This window comes from Microtus pennsylvanicus, chromosome 15, assembly GCF_037038515.1.
Source record: "Microtus pennsylvanicus isolate mMicPen1 chromosome 15, mMicPen1.hap1, whole genome shotgun sequence".
Classification (NCBI taxonomy): domain Eukaryota; kingdom Metazoa; phylum Chordata; class Mammalia; order Rodentia; family Cricetidae; genus Microtus; species Microtus pennsylvanicus.
Window position 1 is genome coordinate 70,355,031 of NC_134593.1, and position 21,706 is coordinate 70,376,736.

General features: G+C 51.2%; 1 protein-coding gene across 1 annotated transcript in view; it reads right to left on the reverse strand.

The window, feature by feature from the left end:
* Positions 1 to 21,467, reverse strand: part of Stk24 (serine/threonine kinase 24) — an 83,647-nt gene extending 62,180 nt beyond the window's left edge. Inside the window, exon 1 of the mRNA XM_075950071.1 lies at positions 20,623 to 21,467. Coding sequence (XP_075806186.1) covers positions 20,623 to 20,664 — 42 coding nt within the window. The 5' untranslated portion in view covers positions 20,665 to 21,467. The remainder of the gene's footprint in view (positions 1 to 20,622) is intronic.
* Between the last annotated feature and the right edge of the window lie 239 nt (positions 21,468 to 21,706).

Here is a 21,706-nt window from a genome sequence, read left to right on the forward strand (position 1 = left end):
AGTCACAGCACTGGGTGTGGCCTGAGAGCATTCTCTGGCTCCAGCACACGTGTCAGTCACAGCACTGGGTGTGGCCTGAGAGCATTCTCCGGCTCCAGCACACGTGTCAGTCACAGCACTGGGTGTGGCCTGAGAGCATTCTCCGGCTCCAGCACACGTGTCAGTCACAGCACTGGGTGTGGCCTGAGAGCATTCTCCGGCTCCAGCACACGTGTCAGTCACAGCACTGGGTGTGGCCTGAGAGCATTCTCCGGCTCCAGCACACGTGTTACACAAAGCAGACAAGCAATAAATCTTAGTGGTCCAAGAACCATATCTCAAGATGGAGAAAGCACTTTAAGTACTGACAGAGGTTTAAGTACGGGTCAGAGGTCGATGAATCTCAAATGGAAACTGTCAGGAAAGGAAAATAAAGTCACATGACCTTCCCCGCAGCTCTTGGACTTTCTTCCTTAGAGCAAAGACAGACAGCTCAACGGTTTCATTTTACTACTGACCTTACATTACACACGCACACACACAAAGAAAGAGCTGAAGAGAAGATGGAAGGCCTAGCCACCCTAAGCAAGAGCTGTACACCATCATCCTTGTTCTGAAACATTGTTTGTAGCCCAGGCTGACCACCAACTCATCCTCCAGCTCCAGCCTCTGGAGCTAAAGGTTCACTAAAAAAGAACCCATACTCTTTGGGGAGAAGACATCATGTAGACCAACAGCCACCACAGGAACCAGGACAGGACAGGGACCTGAACACCAAATTCAGTGCCTTGGGAAATTTGTTTAGACATCAAACTGAGAGGTGAAAGCAGGCCATGTACAGAAGCCCTGGGGAACCAGTCCCCTGCCTTACTCACTCTGGAGAGGGCTCACCCTAAGACTCAACTGGGAAGGTCCTATGAGGAAAACCAAAGCAAAGAGGCCTGGCTGAGAGGAGCCCCGATCTCCATGAGCAAACCTAGATAAGGAGACAGTCCCATCTCCACGGGAACACATGGACAGAAAGAAGACAGACGGTATTGCAGAAGCACCCCACTGACTCTCCTGGTCAGGCTCAGCTGTCTGGGGAGGGCACATGGCACCTCGCTTCCTGGAGAGAGCTGACCAGTGTTGGCCCTCATCTTCTAAGGCTCCTACAACAAACCCAACTTCACCCTGGGGAACAACGTGTTCACTGACTTCACATTCTCGGGCGACCCCTCAGCAGCTGCAGCAAGTCTCCACCCAGCATGAAGCATGGTTTCCCCAGAGCCACACAGACAGAGACCCCCTCCTGTTAACCTTCTCAGTCTCCAGACCCCACGTGTGAGTGGCTTTAAGCAGTGTCTGGGGAATCGCCCCCTCCCCCCGCCCTGCCTCTGAGAGCATAGTAACAGTCCGCAGGCTGGCCTCTCAAAAGATGGCCTTCTCTGCGGCACACTGAGCTAAGGGGCCAGGATCACCCCATACCAAGATGAGTTTCTGGCCCTGGTATAAAACAAGGCTAGGGCAGTAAACGCTGCCACGATCCAAACCCCGGAGAGCTCAGCTTCCCGCGCACTCGCTGCTCTTTGCCTGAGACAGTAGCGCGGCCTCTCCTAAGAGCAGCAGGTTCTGTCCATTGTCATCTCCATATCACCGTCAGCACAGTGCCTCTTGCAGGACAAAGAAAACAAGAAATCAACTTAAGAGATGCCCCAAATCTCTTTCCCATTAAAACCGGCATATGCAGGGAGTTGTTATTTGGAGAAAACGGCTCAGGGGTTTGCTGCTGGAGGCAGTTTTCAGCCCAGCATCCCGTACTAGAGTTGTGTGTGTATCCTGAGCACCGGTGTCAGCTGTGACTGAGGAGGACCCTGGGTCCACCATGTGGCTGTTGAAGATGGCAGCCAGGGCCACAGTTGTGGGCGTAGTCCCAGGAGAGGAAGGATGAATGGTAAGAGCAGTGTTAGAATGAGTGTATTCTGGATGTTTTTCATATTAAATTATTTTTTGTCACTTCTGTTTAAAGGAACTCCCTGCATATGCCGGCCTTGCTCTGCTACAGACGGAGCTCTTCAGTGAGGCTCTTTCCAGCATTCCCTGGCAATGTATGAGGAAGGAAGCCACCCCGAGAAGATGCAACCTGAGGGAGAGAGAACTCTCCGTTGGGACTTCTCTGCCCTACCTTGGGGGACAGTTGGTAACCTGGCTTCAAGGGTGTAAGGAAGAAACTGGCCAGGGTCCCAACCTTGTCAGAGGGTTTGCTCTGGGTTAGGGACACTGTGTGGCCAACAAGCACTTTCCTAAGACCCTGTCCCAGCAGTACTGGCAGAGTGTTCCTTGTCCCCAGGATCCCCTCAGAAAAGGTACGAGAACCATCTGACACATGGGAGAGCCACAGGGTCCCTGTGAGCAGGAACAGGACACAGGAAATCAAATCTGGCCTTTCAGGGGTGTGTTCAAGTTAGTCTCCTCTTTGCACAAACTGGGTAAGAAAAACTACCACAGCAAACCACAATCACCAGTAATGAGTATCCACCACCAGAAAACCCCATGTGCTCTGGGCAACACCAAACCCAACTACAAACAGCAGCTCTGGGACCACAGACTCATACACTCCACTCACAATGAAAGCCTATGTGACAGTCTGTAAGAGACGCCAGCTGAGTTCTGATGACGAACCCAAGACCAAGACTTTAAACAGCCTCCCTGCTAAGGGTTGCCGCCAACTCGCCGTGACCTCCTCCATGAGTGACACTAAACTATCTGCCGAGGAGATTCAGAGCCAAACGAGACAGACATAATTGGTATGAGGGGCTCTGACATAGGATTTCCTTCAGTAGACCTCTCAAAGGGGGCTGGAGCGATGGCTCTCCAGTTAAGAGCACTGGCTGGATTCCCACCTCCAACATGGCAGTTCATTACAGTCTGTAACTCCAGTTCTGAGGGATCCCATGCCCTCTTCTGGCCTCCAAGGGCACTGCATGCAAATAAAACACTCCCAACATAAAAACAAATTTTTAAGCTTTCAAAATTTCTGATGTGGGAATTCCTTCTATATATGTGTTGTTTTTACTAGTTAATGAATAAAACTGTTTTGGCCAATAGCTCCAAAGTAAAAATCCGAACAGAGATAGAGAGTAGACGGAGTCAAGGAGTCACCTCGTAGCCACCAAAGGAGAAAGAAGCCTGAACATTGTCGGTAAGCCACAGCCTCACCGCGATACACAGATTAATAGAAATGGGTTAATTTAGGATGTAAGAGCTAGGATTATGCCTAAGCCACTGATCAAATACTAGCACAGTTTCTGTGTGATTATTCGGGTCTGGGAGGCCAGGAAATGAAAGTGCAGCCTCCGTTTACAGGATCCACCTGGGCACTTGTGGTCAGCAGGGGCAGCAGGGCTCGGCCTAGAGGTCTCAGTGCAGAACTCCAGGATGGGGAGGTAAAGCCTGGTGACCAACCCCAAGGGCTCCTCCCTCTTAGTCACTCAGGGGGTCACACCCATTCCTACATTGCTTGAAGCCACTGACCTACTTAGCAAGTCACTCCCTGGCCTGGACTCTTCCAAGTCCAAACCCATTTGTGGACCTGGCTGTCCACACCCTCTGCTTCAGTCCACTTGCAGAATTCCCTATCTGTCACCACAGGTTCTTCACCTTCCACGCTCTGTGCCAGTGAGTGGGCCCGTGTCTGCTAACCCACAAATGCACACTCCATCACCATGCCTGCCCTTCCTGCACATGCCTCCTCCCACCAGCCTCCCTACTTCAAGACAGGAACAGCACAGCTCACTCTTCCTGCCCAGTCCACCACACGGTACCAATCCACAGCTGCTCATCAATTCAAACACCTCAAAATTCAAGGAGTAAGTAAGAAAAAAAACCCAAGAATTTCCCACCATCACAGGCTACAGACCAAGAATTTCCCACCATCGCAGGCTACAGACCAAGAATTTCCCACTATTGCAGGCTACAGACCAAGCCACACAACAGGACAACCTGTGACTTCACATCGTCCCCTCCTTCCTTCCAGTCCAAGTTCTGGAAAATCCAGCTCCTTGTTTGTATCCGGGCACTTAATTCCACTTCAAGTCTATGCTTTTGTACAACCTGCTTGGACTCTCAGCCACCAGGACACTAAGACAGACAAACCGCTGTGAGCAGAAGGCTCTCCTGTACCAGGACAAATTCTGAGCCATCCTGGACTACAGATCCAACTCAAAGAAAACAACAACATGCTCCGTTGGCTTCCTACACCCAAAGCCCCAGGACTGGGACACTAGCAGCCGCCCTCCACCTCCCTCAGGAGACTGCAAAGTTTTCATTTGTGATACTTAGACCAACGCATGCCCTTTCCTCTAATAACCAAGGACTGCAGCTTACTTGAACTACGAATCTCAAAAGGAAAACTCAAGCTAGCGAAAGAGATAGTGCAGCCCAGAGCTATGGACACAGGAGGCCACAGAAGAGGAGAGGAGACAGGTCCCGCAAGTCAAGCTCACACTTCTCCTGACCAATCGGAACTAACATCCACACACCACAGTGCCATCCTGAACCAAAGTGTTCTTTAAAAAACAAACAAAAAAAATAAAATAATAAAATAAAATAACTTGGTCCTCCTAACTCTTATTGGGACTAGCTTCCTGGCTTCGGGTTCAGCTGGACTAGCCCACTCTCGGAAAACCAGAGGGAAAAGATGCTTCTTTCTGAAAACTCAAGAAGCAATCACAAAAGCTGGGCAGCGGTGGTGCACACCTTTAACCCCAGCACTGTGGAGGTGGAGGCAGTTCAAGACCAAACCATCCTGCACTACACAGTAAGATCATGTCAGGAAGGAAGAGAAAGAAACAAATCGGAGCAAAATTTGGAAAACAAAAACCAGGGACTGGAAAGAGAACTCAGTGGGGGTGGGGGATGGGGGTCCAGGATCGATTCTCAGCACCCACATGCAGCTTACAACCGTCTGTTAACTCCAGCTCCAGGGACCCCAATGCCTTCTTTTGATCTCCACAGGCACTGGACATGCATGGATATGGTGCACAGACACACACAAGCAAAAGAACCATTCACACAAAATAGAAGTCTGTTTTTTTAAAGGCTATTTAAAAACAAGAATGTTAATCACCAAATGGTCGTATGACAGACAATTCAAACACAATTCTAACACTGGGTGTGCACACACTTGACACACACTGCTCTAAGCCCAGCATCTGGGAGATGAAAGCAGACACTTGAGCTCTTCGTCTCCAGCTACAGAGAGTTCAAGGCCTGCCTGGACTAGTATAAATAAAGCCCTGTCCAAAGAGGGAGGGTGAGGGCTGGGGAGACTCCAGTCAGGAAAAGCATTTGCCATGCAAACATAAAGATACCCAGCATCCGTGCTCCCAGTACCAGAGAGGTCAGAGAGGTCACGGTGAAAGGCAGCTCCCTCCCCGGTGCTGGCTAGTTCATTTTAAAGAAATCCACACCTCCAAGAGAAGTGAGATTGTCTCAAAGAACAAGATGGAGTGTGACTGAGGAAGACATTCACAGCCCCAAACGCTCACGTGCACCGAACCACACTGTACGGAACCATAACCTCTGCAAGTCTGTTGTGGATGAACCACCCCATACAACCACACAGACATATAGACATACACACACGTATACATATACATACACATACACACACACACACGAGTGAGCAAGCGAGCAAGAGAGAAAGATTCTTTAAAAAAAAAATCTGCCCTGAAGACGAGGTAGGTCTTGCATTACAGGCGGACGGAAGCCTGTGAAGACCTGAACTACTCCACCCTGAGTCTATAGAAATTCAGGAGTGTTTATGGTCCCATGGATGGGTGTCGATGTTATGAGTGCCACTACATAAAGTTTCACGTACACGGGGAAATGGGCAAAGGGAAACCTGCTATATTCAGGGCAGGGTTGCGTGTTTCCTGGGGGAAGGGAGTGCCCAGGCCTCTCCCAGGCCCCACACCCAGTTCACATTGCTCAAACAGACTATGCCCAGACTGCAAGGCCTGTGCAGGAAAGGGGCAGGCAGACCGGGTAGATAAGGAACAGCAGAGCAGGCCCTTCCACCAGGTCTCAAAGGCCTCGACATCACAGTCGCCCAGCAGAGACGGGCTGACCCATGCTCCGCTGTACACAGATGGAGGACCAGAGCTGCTCCCAGAAAGCTACCACTGAAGAACTATCTGTGCAACAGGCCACACATAAAAGAGAGGGAAGTGAGCTGGATGTGTGCCACTCGCATTTGGTCCGTCTACACACAAGCTCCAGGACACCAAGAGTCCCAGTCTCAACCAAAAGCTTGCCATTCCTACGTCATCTTGACTTCTCACACCAGTCGCTCTGAGATGCCGAGGGTGAACTGACGGCTACCACAACAAAAACCTCCCACGGGACAGTAGAACCAGCACATCCCACACTGTGTAAGAACACAACAGACCAAACTTACACAAGTGGGAGGGCCGTCTCAATCCTGTACACAAACAGGATTGTGTGCTCTGTCTAAACAGTCGTACACAAACAGGATTGTGTGCTCTGTCTAAACAGTCGCACACAAACAGGGTTGTGTGCTCTGTCTAAACAGTCGCACACAAACAGGGTTGTGTGCTCTGTCTAAACAGTCGCACACAAACAGGGTTGTGTGCTCTGTCTAAACAGTCGCACACAAACAGGGTTGTGTGCTCTGTCTAAACAGTCGCACACAAACAGGGTTGTGTGCTCTGTCTAAACAGTCGCACACAAACAGGGTTGTGTGCTCTGTCTAAACAGTCGCACACAAACAGGGTTGTGTGCTCTGTCTAAACAGTCGCACACAAACAGGGTTGTGTGCTCTGTCTAAACAGTCGCACACACACAGGGTTGTGTGCTCTGTCTAAACAGTCGCACACAAACAGGATTGTGTGCTCTGTCTAAACAGTCGCACACAAACAGGATTGTGTGCTCTGTCTAAACAGTCGCAGGGAAGGGAAAACGGTTTCCAGCCGTGTGAGCACAAAGAGGCCTCTGCTCCACGCCTCAGGGAATGAACTGGCACCAGGCACACCTGCTGCAGCCCAGGCCAATCTGGAGGACGCTAACTGCGTCCACTCTGTCCACACACCCACGCCTCCACCTCTGCCAGCTCACTGCCGAGAAACGTGCAGCTTCATGTCATGTGAGCTCTTCATCTCTGCCCAGATACACGGCGGAAGACAGCATTCCTGACTCTGCGTAACGAGGGTGCTCCTCCAGCTTCCGGGTAGCAGGCATTCACTGACGACCCTGTGCTGTCTGCCCTGGGGCTCAAACACACACATAATGAACAACTCTAACAAATTCCACAACTGTCACACTGCAATTAAAATTAAAAAAATATCAAGTTCCAAATCCTCCAAGTTTGGAAGTATAATCTAACGAGCTCAGAAGAGTTAATACAAGTATAGCCGTCACTTCTGGACTAAACAGCCAATCAATCAGTTACTTCAGTCACTTGTACATGAACTACTCTTAACAGTGCAAACAGTTAAAAAATAAGAGTTCCAGGACAGCCAAGACTCTTACACAGAGAAACCCGATTTCAAAAAAAAAAAAAAAACAAAGTTAAAAATAAAAGTTAAAAAAATTAAAAAAAACAACAACACTGGACTGTTTTGTTTTTTCTTTCTCAGTTCAGAAATATATTTAATGCTGGGAAAAACAGCAGAGTCCAGCTTAGGCAAAAGGGTATTAAGTTCAGACTGGGGCACAGAGCACACACTGACTAAAATACAGATGGAGGCAAGGAAAGTGCTCAGACCTGAGCTCGCTCCCCAGAACCCAGGTGCGTAGATCCTGGCACCAGGTGGTGTAGACAGGGACCTGGGGCTCAGCTGGCCAGTCAGCGAGCCTGCTCAGTGTGAGTTCAGGCCAGGAGAAACTCCAGCTCAATAAACAAACTAGAGGGTACTGAGGAACAACACGCACGCAGGGAAGGAGGTCCTGCAGGCACAGCATGTGCTCTGTTCAGTGTTGAACTTCAAGAGAAGTGTCAATGCTGATGGCAGAGAACCCTGGATCCCAGACAGAGAAAAGTGCCTGCGAGCCGCTGTCCTGGGCATCACCACAAGGCAGAACACAGGTGGTTACAAGGCCAGGGATCTGGTGTGTGCAGCTGTGTGATCTGGAGCTACCAGCTAAGAGGCACAGCCATGGACTCAAAGGGACAGATCCAAACTCAGGAAACCAAAGGCTGGTGTATGGGGAGACTGAGATGACCCAACACAGAGGCAAAACAGCCCATGAGAAGCCGGGTTATCCCAGATCTAGAAGAACCAGAAAGTGGCTTCAGTGGAAATCATACGAAAGTCTACACAAGGGATAAGCTATCCAGGCAATTTCCAAACAACGTGCTCCTTAAACAAGAAGTTTCCAGGGTCAAAAAGAAATGAACACATTGCAGCAACCCACAGTTTGGAAGTGCACGCTCCAAGAGGAAAAGGCCAAGCTCTGCAGCTTAAAGGTATCTTTGCCCCAAATCTACAACAGAGGTTCCAAAGTCAGTTTTCCCAGATAAAATGCAAGCCTCCGCTCGCAGGCACTGATCTTAACTCAGCGGCCAGGTGACCTGGTTGTCCTGTGACACACGGGCCGGCCTGGAACCGCACAGATCACACACAGGAGCCACCGTGCTGCTTTCCCAGTGTGACTGTGACTCCAAGGAGGCACAACAGCGGGGGCAGCAACACACCTGGGACCTGCACAGACCTGTAACCCCACCTCAGAATCAAAGCGGTAGGGAGAGAGCAGCCCAGCAACCTCCGCCAGGGCTTCTTCCCTGTCCGCAACAACTCATTCTGGACAATACCTGACAGGCAGTGTAGGGAGCCAGCTTTGGCAGTGCTCTCCACCTTCCTAATGCTGTGACCCTTTAATACAGCTCCTCATGCTGTGGAACCCCACCCCCACCAACCATAAAATTAGATTCGTTGCTACTTCTTAAGTGTTCATTTATTGCTACTGTTATGAATCATAATGTAAACATCAGTTTTCTGATGGTCTTAGGTGACCCCCTGTGAAAGTTACTCAACACCCCCAAAAAGAGTTGAGACCTACAGGGCTCAGCAGAAAGGAGATGAGCGGCCTAGGGAACCACACCCTCAATCCATAATTCCAAGAAACTAACCTGGAGCTCAACTCCTAACCAGGAGGAACAAGGCTACTGTCTGAGGGCCTGAAGATCCTCAGTCAGCCTGGGCACTCACTCACAGGCTGGAGGGTGGCAGCAGAGAGCAAGCTCCCCGCTATCCCTGCACTGTTCCAGGAAGGCTGGGCACCCTTGGCAGGCTCCCGTCATTAGCAGTCAGGCAAACAAGAACAACTACTACCACCAAGTTTGCAGCAGCCCAGACAGAAGACCACCACGGCAACGGACGGCCCTATCACTAACTGGGGAAGACTTGTTCTCAAAAGTAATGAAAACAGTGATGACCACGTGTGAAACTCCTCCTCTTCTTTAAAAGTATTCGCATACTGACGCTAGGGTGTGGCTCTGATGCAGAATGCTCCCAAAAGGCCCTGGGTCCCCATCACTTAAAACTCTAAAAATGAAAGTATATACATATTGAAAATAGAGCCCAGCTCTGCACTGGGCACGCTGGGAAGCACAGCAAGAGAAATCAAACACCTGGAAGAGGAAAACACAACACTGGACCCAAAGCCAGGGCTCTCCTCACAGCAGAGCCAAGGATCCTCCGTGCTAGAACCTACTGAACGATGCCACCAGCCCTTCTTCCCGCTGCAGCCCACCCCAGGTCTCACCAGCACAGCACTCAAGGAGATCAGACCCCACAGGCTGGGCCTCCCTTCCCTTCCTCTCCCCATCCCCAGCCCCATGGCCAGGTTCAGTGTGGACCCTTCAACCAGGTCCTCATTATCATCCAGCCAAAGGCAAGACCTGGCTGTTCCACCTGCCCGGGCCAGGAGACTGCTCCTGCTAGGGAGCGCAGAGAGAGCGCTGAAGCCTGTCCTGATACCGGAAGGGAACACTGCAGACTAGTCATTTACAGGACAAGCTAACTCTCATAGCCCAGGATGGCAAGTTCAAGGGCCAGGGACCACAAAGCAATAATGGGGACATGCCAGCCCAGGAGTCTCCTCCCCACAGATCCACCCCATTCTAATGACTGTACTATGATCTCGTCAACCCCTGCTTCCCAGAAGCTACACATCCTAACCATGAAAATGCGCATCTGAGATTTCCCAGCTTGTGAGCTCCAGTGGAAAAAGCACTGACCCCAACAACCAGAAACTGGCGGCGAGGGTTTCTCGGAGGTACCCCATTCGGTGGGCAGGCATGATCGCCTAAGAGCACATCCCGGTGTATCTGAGGGAGTTTGCATAGACGTTTAACTGAAGGCCGGCCCACACGGAACCTCCTGGCACCATCGGGGCCCAGAACTGATTAGAAACCGGAAGGAAAGGGGCTGGAGAGATGGCTCAGCGGTTAAGAGCATTGCCTGCTCTTCCAAAGGTCCTGAGTTCAATTCCCAGCAACCACATGGTGGCTCACAACCATCTGAAATGAGATCTGATGCCCTCTTCTGGCCTACAGGCAGACACACACCAGAATATTGTATACATAATTAATAAATAAATAAATTTTAAAAAAAAGAAACCAGAAGGAAAAAGCCAGCTGAACACCAACATCCCTTTGCTTCTTGTCTGGAGACACAGGTGGCCAGCTGGTTCTCACCCCCCACCAGTTTCCAGTCCATGACGGGGCGCTCTCCTCAAGTATAAGCCCTTCCTTCCTTACACTGCGGCTTCTGTCAGGGACTGTGTCCTAGTCTCTCCGCAGAGACATCCCCACAGAGGTGCCTGGAGTCAGTGACCCAGCAAGGGAAGTCTGATGTAGAAGTCCTCAAACAGCTCAACGGCCCCTGTGTCTATCCCTGCGCCCCAGGCAGCTCCACTTAGGTGAGTGGGGGAAAAGGTAGCAACTTTAGAAGACCATTGCCACCGGGCTTGTCCAGCAGGAATGACTGACAGAAAACACTACGGTCAACTCCCCACAGCCAGTGTGGTGAAGCACTCAGATGAAGGTAAGAAGATGTGAGTTCAAGCACAGCCTGGGCAACATTTCCTACTTTAAGGATACAAAATGAGACCCTACAGGGGGAAGGGGAGGGAGGAAGAGAAAAATAAAGGAAAAAAGTAGACATTTGGAAAGAATTATGCCCAGGACAGAAAACATACTTCAAACAAAAAGGAAAATCAACTATGATGAGGAACACTGAGAATCACAAAAGTTGTCAGAGTCTAGGAAAACAGGTAAACACAGCCCAGTTTACAGAATGGGGGAAGAGCTTCACCAACCCCACATGTGACAGAGGACTGCTCTCCAAATATATAAAGAACTCAAGAAACTAGATATCAAAATACCAACAATCCAATTTAAAAGTGGGGTATAGACCTAAACAGAGAACTCTCAACAGAAGAATCTCAAATGGCCAAAAGACATTTAAGAAATTGCTCAACATCCTTAGTCATCAGGGAAATGCAAATCAAAACAACTCTGAGATTCCATGTTATACCTGTCAGAGCGGCTAAGATCAAATACACTGATGACAGTTTATGCTGGAGAGTACGTGGGGTAAGGGGAACACTCCTTCATTGCTGGTGGGAGTACAAATTTGTACAGTCACTTGAAATCAGTACGGCGATTTCTCAGAAAATTGGAACTCAATCTACCTCAGGACCCAGCATTAGCATGGATGCTCAACCATATTACAAGGACACTTGCTCAACTATGTTCACAGCAGCATTATTCATAATAGCCAGAACCTGGTAACAACCTAGATGCCCTCAACCAAAGAATAGATAAAGAAAATGTGATACATTTACACAATGGAGCAATGGAGTATTACTCAGGTGTAAAAAATAATGAAATCGCCGGGCGGTGGTGGCGCACGCCTTTAATCCCAGCGCTTGGGAGGCAGAGGCAGGCGGATCTCTGTGAGTTCGAGGCCAGCCTGGTCTACAAGAGCTAGTTCCAGGACAGGCTCCAAAACCAGAGAAACCCTGTCTCGAAAAACCAAAAAATAATAATAATAATAATAATGACATCATAACATTTGCAGGCAAAAGGAACTAGAAAAAAAAATCATCCTGAGTGAGGTATCCCAGATCCAGAAGGACAAATAGGGGATGTACTCACTCATGAGTGGGTATTAGATGTAAAGCAAAGGATAACCAGGCTACCATCCACAGCCCCAGAGAAGCTAGGTAACAAGGAGGACCCTAGAGGGATACATGGATCACCCTGGGAAGGTGAAACAGACGAGATCCTGGGTAAACTAGGAGCATGGGAGGTGGGTGCAATTGTCAACAGAGAACCTTCATCCAGTCACTGATGGAAGCAGATGCAGAGATCCACAGCTGAGCACTGGGCAGAGCTCCAGGAGACCTGTCAAAGTGAGGAAGGGGGACTATATGAGCAAGTGGGAGAGGTCAAGATCATGACTGGGTGAGGAAACACAGAGACAGCTGACCCAAGCTCGTGGGAACTCACAACTCTAGACTGACAGCTGTGGAGCCGCCATGGGACCACACTAGGCCCCTGCAGATAGGAGACAGTTGTGTAGCTTGGTCTATTTGAGGGACCAGAATCTATCCCTGGTGCTTGAGCTGGCTTTTTGGAAGCCCATTCCCTATGGTGGGATGGATGCCTTGCTCAGCCTTGATGCAGGGGGAAAGGACTTGGTCCTGTCTTAACTTGATGTGCCAGGCTTTGTTGACTCCCCATGGGAGGAAGGGAGGGGAGGAGTGGGAGAAGGGGATGGAGGGGGAACTATGGTTGGTATGTAAAACAAATAATAAAAGGAAGAAAGGAAGGGAAGGGAAGGAAAAAGAAAAGAAAAGAAAGCAGGCGCAGAAATGCTCACTGGGAGACTTGAAAAGCTGAGACAATGGCCCAGAAAGCCAGTGACAAAGACAAGGGACAGAAAATAGCTCTAACAGGGTAAGATCACAGGGTAAGGACCAGATGAGAAGGCACAGCATCCAAATGGTGGTTTCAAAAAGGGAGGAAAAAAAAAACTCATCACAAGACACCAGCTGCCTGACTGCAGGCCTCCTGAGTGCCTGCAAAAAAAATAAATAAATAAAAATAAAAAAAAGACAACACTCACACCAAGACATAGCCGTGGACCTTCACAGCACAAAGGAGCTGTTCCTGACTCAAGGGCAGGAGGGCTTGTGTGGGTGGAACCAGTCCTGGTGCACACTGCACTCCAACAGAACACAGCTAGAACACAGCAATCTTCAAATTCCCTAGAGGAGGCCGCAGGACACTGGCATACACGCTTGTATCACCAGGTTCAGAAGAGTGGGCTGGAGGTCAGTCTCGGCTACAGATCATCACCCTGTCTCAAAACAAACAAAAAAATAACTACAAGGAGATATAGCTCAGTAGCTAAGTGTTTGCCTAGAACATGAGACGCTGTCTTATCCCTTGGGACTGAAAACACAATTCTGCAAGAAAACCTACAACTTCACACTACGCCACACCACCAACCGACAGGTAAACATAAAGAGCTCACGCCCTAATTCATTCACTAGGGGAGTGCATGCTGCACTACCCCACTACCCCACCACCCCACCCAAGGGTGCCAGCAAAGACAGGGTACACATAGATGTCCACCAGGAAACAGCAGCGAAGGAACCTAGGGAACACAGCCAAGAGACCAGAGGGGAGCAGTGGACCACGCTGGAGGGCCCCAGCCCAGCAGAGCTCAGGATACCTGGTGAGGTAGACGCTGCTGGCAGAGCTGACCAAGGTCACAACAGGAGCTCTGCCAGGACCGAGGTGCTGTGAGGAGAAGGTGACAGACCCAGACCTAAATCCTCATCTGCAGAATCCTGGGTCCAGGGAGCACTCCGAGAACTAGAAACAAGCAGCAACTTGAGTCCACACCAGCCGAGGAATGATGGCACAGGTCACACAGGGTTCAGAGGGAGGCCTTTGGGGAGTAAGAACTGGCAGCAGGGACAGGCAAGCGCCATGTTTCCCAGCAAAACCATGTGCATCCAATCTATGTTTTCAATAAAGACTAAGCAAAACCTGAGTAAAAACAAAAAGGGCAGGGAGCCCCACCAGACCTTCAAACCTCAGAGTCTAAAATTCCTCTGTACAAACAGGAAGAGACGTAAACTACCTACCTACACTTTGGTAAGCGTTTGCATAAAACTTACCGTGTCAGGCCACTCACTAAGACACCCGGGTAGCTTTCAACGCTAGTTTCTTTTGCTGACCATAAGCCTTGAGAAAACATGAGGGAAAGTCTCTGAATCCATCACACGTCTTTAGGCCTCTGCAGAGGCTCCAGTATTCTCTGCAGCAAGCTAGGTCACATCTTGATTTGCCCAGAGTAAAGTCTTACACTCCAGTCCAGGCTGGCCTGGAAATGACCGTCAAGTCCGGACTTTAACTCACAGCACACCTCTCGCCTAGCTTTCCAAACGCTACAACAGTAGGCATGAGCCAATGTCCAGTTCCAAGAGCAATTTAGGATTGGGCACAGTCCCCTACCAGTCGGATGTTCCAATGGCCTCATTTTCTTATCTGAAGCCATTTGACACCAAGACACGTTGGTAGATTGCACTGTAAAAATCAGTTATGAGAGTGACTATGACCACCGGACGCCAGGCCAGCGCAGGCTCTCCACAGCAGGAGTAACACATGCAGGTCTACTTCCCGCACACACTCCAGCCACAGGATTCCATTAGTGGTAATCACCCCAGCTAGGGCAGCACAGAGACCATTAGCAGGGAGACCGGGCGGGGCCCACTTCCTGCAGGTACCCGTTTCCAAGCAGGCAAGTCTGAATCACGAGGAAAAATCACCCAAACACAGTTGTGTGGCAAGAGACCAGACTCCTGGACCAGGGCCTGGAGGGTGTGCCCCATAAAACCACAGGAAGACGGAACAGGCTCACCCCTTACTAGCTGCTCATACCGCACCTTGCCATGGACCAACAGAAGAACTCCACCAACTTGCACCAGACCAGAGAGGCAGCTCAGCTCCACAGTGGGCACAGCAGCGCCAAGAGGACAAAACGCGCCCAAATCAGGACACCAGGAGACCGCCATGCCCAGAAACACTACTTTCAGAGACATTAGCTCTTCAATCTTGAAGGTAACTAGGTGCCTGTATCTATCACTATCACTAACCTTCCCTGAGTCAGCACCTGGGAGACTGGGTGAGATAGGCTGCTCCGAGCTGGAGGTTCCCCTGTTCCAGGACAGCAGGGATACACAGAGAAACCCTGTCTCAAAAGAAAAAATAAAGTACATTCCCTGGTCTGGGACTAGAACCAAAAGCTATTAATGTTTAAAAAACATGAAGATGGGTCCACCATGCCTGACACCCTGAGTTCATCCTGGATCTCGCACACGGTAGGAAAGAACCAACTCCAGAAACTGGGTCTCTGACCTCCACACAGGCCACGGCACGAGGACATGCACATCTGCACACACACACACAGAACTGTTTTAGTCTCGGAGCTGGAGGGATGGGTCAGCAGTAAAGAGCACTTGCTGCTCTTGCAGAGGACCAGGGTTCGGTTCCCAACACACACAGGGAACTGCTCACAACTGCCTGTTAACTCCAGGTCCGGGGATCCGAGGAGATAACCGCAGAGCAAACACATGTGCATAAAATAAATATTAAAAAATAATTTACAGCCTTGCCCATTCCCTACAGGGGGGTAGGGAGGACATTTCAGGGATGGGAACAGTATGTGGCTCAGCGGAATAACATAGACAAAGGGGTCAAGCAAAACAATTTCTTAGCGATGAGGGAGCGTTAAGAATGGACATGGGGGGGCTGGAGAGATGGCTCAGTGGTTAAGAGCATTGCCTGCTCTTCCAGAGGTCCTAAGTTCAATTCCCAGCAACCACATGGTGGCCCACAAGCATCTGTAATGAGATCTGGTGCCCTCTTCTGGCCTGTAGACATACACACAGACAGAATATTGTATACATAATAAATAAATTAATTAATTAAAAAAGAAATGGCGCTTTATTTAAAAAAAAAAAAAGAATGGACATAGGTACAGAAAGACTGAGAGGTGCAAGGGCTGGGGTCAAGCACCGGCCAAGCACTGTATAAACTGTAAGTCATCCAACCAACGGGGAGGGAAGCAGGAGGCTGAGTTCAAGGCAAACCTGGACAACATGAAGAACTCGTCTTGGGGAGAAAAAGACGTAAGTAACAGGAAGATGTATGTACCTGACTTTCCTCAGTTATTCTGCGATCACACAAGACCGCAGAGTAAGGCAAAGTGTGTGACAGAAGTCACCAAATTCAAGTCACCAAGGTCTGTGAGAATCCTACAGGGCATCAGTTAGCTGTTCAGGAACACCAAAGTTCCCACCGTCCCTGGGCATCCTCACACCGGGCACACACCCAGAACCCACTCTCCCCATCACCTACGCCTGAGAACACAGACAACACAAAGAACCTCGGGCTTCAGCTCCAGGCCCCTAGACACCCTGTCTCTGCATTCAGGAAGCCTGACGCTTTCCAAGCCTGTGCCTGGTCTCCTGGGCCCCAGTCACCAGAACCTTCTTAGGGCTCATCCTGCAAGGGTTGCTGACCATCTGAGGCCAGAGACCTGCATATCTGGAGCCCTTGTATGGTTGGTTCCCTGTGACTCATCAACAGGAGGGCCAGAAAGTGCTAAACCTCCTTCTGTGTGCAGCCTCACCCATGAAGCTCTTGGAACCTAGGCCTCGCCACTTCACTGAAAGTCCCTAAGGCACCCAACCACCCCCGGGGTGCAGTTCCGAGCAGGGCAACAATAGGAGCAGGTATCTCCAGGAGGGCAGTTAGGGGAGACGGCGAGAGCACAGCCCTGTAAAATACACCACACGAGGGGATGGGGAGGCCAGAGGCAGAATTAACTGCAATGGTCTTGATGTCTTATTTTCCAGACTTCCAACGTACTAGTGAACACCCTTCCTGGCGACCCAGTGCACAGGTCTCCTCACAGCAAGGGCTTGCTGCCCAGGAGCTCCAGAAGGGACACAGGATAACATCAGCAAGTAGATAGTTAAGATTCCTTAACTATCCCTTTAAATCACCTATACTTGCAAACACAAGGTCTCTTAACTCAAAACCTCAAAGCATGCTGACTTCACGCCAGCCCTCTTATTCACATCACTTCCCTAATTCAGTACATTTTAAACTTGGGGTCATGAACCTGTAGGCTGTGCAATCAATTCACTGTTAAAACCAGCTTTTTCTTAACGTGCCAGACTGCATATTAACACAAGGAGTAAGGAAACAGAGCTAGGATCTGAAGCTTTTGCTTCCAGCCTCTCTCTTACACAAGGGTCACAGCCCAGGAAAGCCTTAAAAGTGCTACAGAATCCCATACACAAATACACAGTACCGCAGAAACGGACCCCTGCCAAGTCTGGTTCTCAGCACCCTTCACACGCCTAGTGCACATTACATACACATAAATTTCATTTCTTGAGACAGGGTTTCTCTGTGTAGCCCTGGCTGTTCTGGAACTCACTCTGTAGACCAGCCTAGCCTCAAACTCACAGGGGTCCCCCTGAGTGCTGGGATTAAAGGCGTGTGCCATCATCCCCACCCCCACTTCACCCCACCCCCGGCAAAAATTCTTTTACCCAAGAATTTTATAAGCAAAAAGCTAATTTTTTGCACCATAACTTAATGCAAACTCTAGCGTGAAATGGGTGCTCCCACCTCCAGCTTAGGTCTTTATGTTCACTGGAACTCAAACGCACAAAGCAAGGGCTGCTCGCTACAATGACGGCAGGGGTACTTACAGCCACAACTCAGCTGCCACCCTCAGCTTGTAATCTAATTATCCTCCATCACAAAACCAAGAAAATCCCCTAAAGTTTCATCAAAACAGTCAGGTTGAGGCTGGAGAGATGGCTCAGTGCTTATGAGCACTGGCTGCTCTTTCAGAGGACCCAGGTTCAATTCCCAGCACCCCACATAGCAGTTTATAACTGCCTGTAACTCCAATTCCAGGGGATCTGCCGCCCTCGCATGGACATACATGCAGGCAAAAAAAGCCAATGCATGTAAATAAACAAAAACCAGCCAGGTGTGCCACCGCCCACCCCCTCACCAAGGACCACGGAAGAGCTGTCAATCAACCACTCAACCTAAAATAAAATGATGTGTACCAGTCGCCAAAGGAACAATAAGGCGGAGCATGGAGAATGGGTGCTGTCTTGAGGGCAATGAAGAGCCACCCACCTACACCAGTTTACCTTGGTCCATTCAACTCCTACCTCACAGAGCTATAAAAAGGTAGAGATACTATCTTTCTTCATCTGTAATAATCAACAGATGCCATAAAAATAGTCCTTATACTAAAGCATTCCTGAATTCAGGTGAATTTTCTTAACATCTTCCTTGGGCTGTCTGAAGCTGCTCCCTGGTCTTGCCAAACTTTGTCTTGTTTGTTTGATCAAGGGTCTCATTCGAAGCCTTAGCTGGCCTGGAACTCAATAACGTAAACAAGACCAGCCTTCAACTGACAAGAGTCACCTGCCTCTGCCTTCTGAGGGCTGGGATTATAGACAGCCAATATTGCACCCAGCTTGACAAAGAATTTAACCCATCTCCTAAGTCCTAGCCCAGAGGTGAGATCGCGGTTCCTCATAAGAATCATGGCAAAGGGGGTGCCTATTTCTCCCCAGTTTTATACTGGCTAGAGTCAAGGCCAGGTGTGCCTTTAATGTAATCCTCCAAAGAGCTCCTAGAGAGGCCGCAGCTGCTGACTCCAGGAGGCAAACAAACGTTCTCATTTGACTTTCCTGGGGGGGGGGGGGTGCTCTTTCTCCAATAGGGTGCCAAAAAATTATCATGTGGTTTGAAGATGTATACAAGGGCAGGAATGACTGTGGGAAGCCACTTTCCCTCCTCTATGGAACCAAAACCGACAAAAAAAAAATTTAATCTACTGAAAAGTTACTATCTTTATACTGAAAAACAAAAAACAAGACCACTGAGAAAATACACGGAGGGGGGGCGGGGGGGGGGAGTTATTGACTTTTTTCTTTTCCTAGTATGAAGAATTTTGGCCCATTCTTTAAAAACAAAAGGGAGAGAGCCGGCTTCGCAGCACTGTGCCAGGATTATGCATCTTTTCAAACACTTTCTTTTACAAAGGCTGAGGTTAGTGGGAGCCAATGTGGGTCCCCATTAAGACACTGTAGTAGCCAGGAAAAGGAAACGCTGAAGAAACGGTTAATGTCCCAAGAGGTCCTAAGAAAGTGTTTCTCATTCAGTCCACCCTCATCTCTTGCCTCTAAATTCAAACCAAAGCAAAGCTGTAGGAGGCCGCAGCTGACTTGTAACTAACTAATGGCCGGCAACATCAGGATTTTACAAGCACAAGGTGAGGCTCCACGACCATCTTTTTCCAGTCGCTCTTAACTCCAACTTTATCATCCCTAAATAAATTAAAATGACTAGGGTTCTAGTGGTCACTAAAGTGCTGACTTTAAGTTTCTATTTTTCTAGAGTTCAAACCTGGTCAATGAAATCCAGTTTTCTTCTCGAGGTATGAATAAAAAAAAATTAAAAAAGGGAGGAGGATAAGAAATAACCTCAGAAGAGGCGGGCAGAAGCGGTAAGGGCCAAGGCCTGGGACACTGCAACTCAATCCTGAACCAGAGAAAACGCGCCTGTTGCATCTATAAAACGATAATCGTCAATATTCGGGGTTTTAGCAAAAGTCTTCCGTTGACTCGCTTGGGAAAGCAAAACTCTGACTGGTCCTGCGGTCTCAGTCGCAATCTTCTGTCAGCATTTGTGCGCTTACAAACTTCACAAGTTGAGAACAGACTAGTGATTGTTTTTCCAAGAACCGAAAGCAGTCCTCAATGACGGGGGAAAAAAAAATGTCCGTGCATTCATGTAAATTTGAAACTCAACTCCCTCACGCCCCCCCCCCATCCCCTTCACAGAAAAGTCACGGGGCAGGCAAAGAAGACACAAAGTATGGGCTGGGACAAGCCGGGGTGAAAAGTCCAGCCGCGGAGTCCTGGCACCAGAGGGGCGAACCTGGGCTCTGCACACCAGGGCGCACCCGGAGGTGTGGATTCCGCCTCCCTGCTTCGCAGCCTCGCACTTTTCCGCACCAGGCTCCCCAGCGAGGTTACACCTTCCTGCACCCCGCCCTGCGGCCCGCCCGGCCTGGGAGCAGCCGGGACGCGCTCCCCGCCCTGCGCTCGGGTCTCCAGTCGGGGGGGGGGGGGGTGAGTCCGGGGAGGGAGACTCTTGGGGACCTCGGAGTCGCGCTGCCTCCGTCCCAGGCCCACACAGGGCCCGGGCACCCAAGCGGGGCCTCCAAGGGCACTAGTTCACACTCCTGCCCCGGATGGGCCGTCTGCCTGCGCGTCGGAGTTGGGGAGCGCAAAGCTCCCTCCCGCACTCCGCCTCGGCCCCAGGCCGCGGACCCCACGGCCCCTTCACGTGCACACACACCGGAGAGAGCCCCACCGCCCGAGACTCTGGCGAAGATCCCGGGGGAAACGGGCCCGCCGCGTGGGGGGGGGGGGAGTAGGCGGCCGTGTTGACACCGCCAAGTTGCCAGCTTCCGCCCCGGCCGCAGCTCGCCCGCCCCGGCCGCCCCAGCCTACCTGCATGCCCGGAAGGCCCGACTGCACCGGGGAGTGGGCCATGGCGCTCAGCGCCGCCACTTCCTGGCCCGGGACGCGCGGAGCCGCGCAGCGAGCAGGCCCGGGGCCGCGCGCAGCCCTCGGGTGGCGGGGCGGGCTCTGGAGCCCGAGGCCACCGTACCCGGGGGACGGTCTCAACGGAGGCTGGCGAGCCGCGTCCCCATACACGGAGCCCGGGGCGGGCGGCGAGGGGCGCGCGCGGGGGTGGAGGAGGAGCCTCGCGCGACTGCGGCTGCTTCTCCCGGGGCTCCCGCCGCTGCTCCGCCGCGGTGCTCGGGTAGAGGCCGGCGGCCTGGGCCCGCGAACGCTGGCCGCCTGGAGCCGAGTGGGCGCGCACAGCCCGCCGCGCCCCGCCCCGGCCCGGCCCCCGCGCCCGCCCCCGCGGCCCGGCCGGGGACCCCGCCCCGCGCTTCCGGGAGGGGGATGGGGAGAGGAGGAGCCGCCGGGCGCCCTAGGCCGCAGTCGCGCCTCCCTGCGGGCGGGTGAGCGAGCGGCCGGGAGAGCGGAGATCCACGGGGGTTCCGCGGGTCGCGCGTGGGGCAGTGCGCGCAGGGGGTGGTCTTCGGGACCCAGAAGCGGGCGGGCCTCGCTAGCGGAGTGGGGGAGCGGAGAGCACTGCCCCCTCCTGCTCTTCCCTCTGCACCCTCCCAGGCCCTCCAGAGGCCGGAGTCTGCACTCGGGGTGTCCCTGGAGTGGCCTAGCCAGGGGCCTGTTCCCAAAGACCCGGGCGGATGCGTCTTCTCTATCTGGGCGAAGTTTCCATCCTGACCAAGAAGGAAACCCCAAGGGTAGATAGAGAGGGTTGGTGTTCGGTGTCTTGGCTACTGAACTCAGCCTCGCCTGGGCCGCCGGGTGTGGAAACTTAACCAGACGAGGAAGGGCTGCTCCCCGCACTCCCCTCCACCCCTGCCATCTCTAGCAGAGCACAAGAAAGGGAAAGTGGGGTGCGGAGGGGTGACGGAGGAAGGGTAGACAATAGAAGGAAACCGCGTCTAGACTCTAACCCAGCCCTCCCCTCGCTTCACTGCTCCTGAAGCCACCAGGC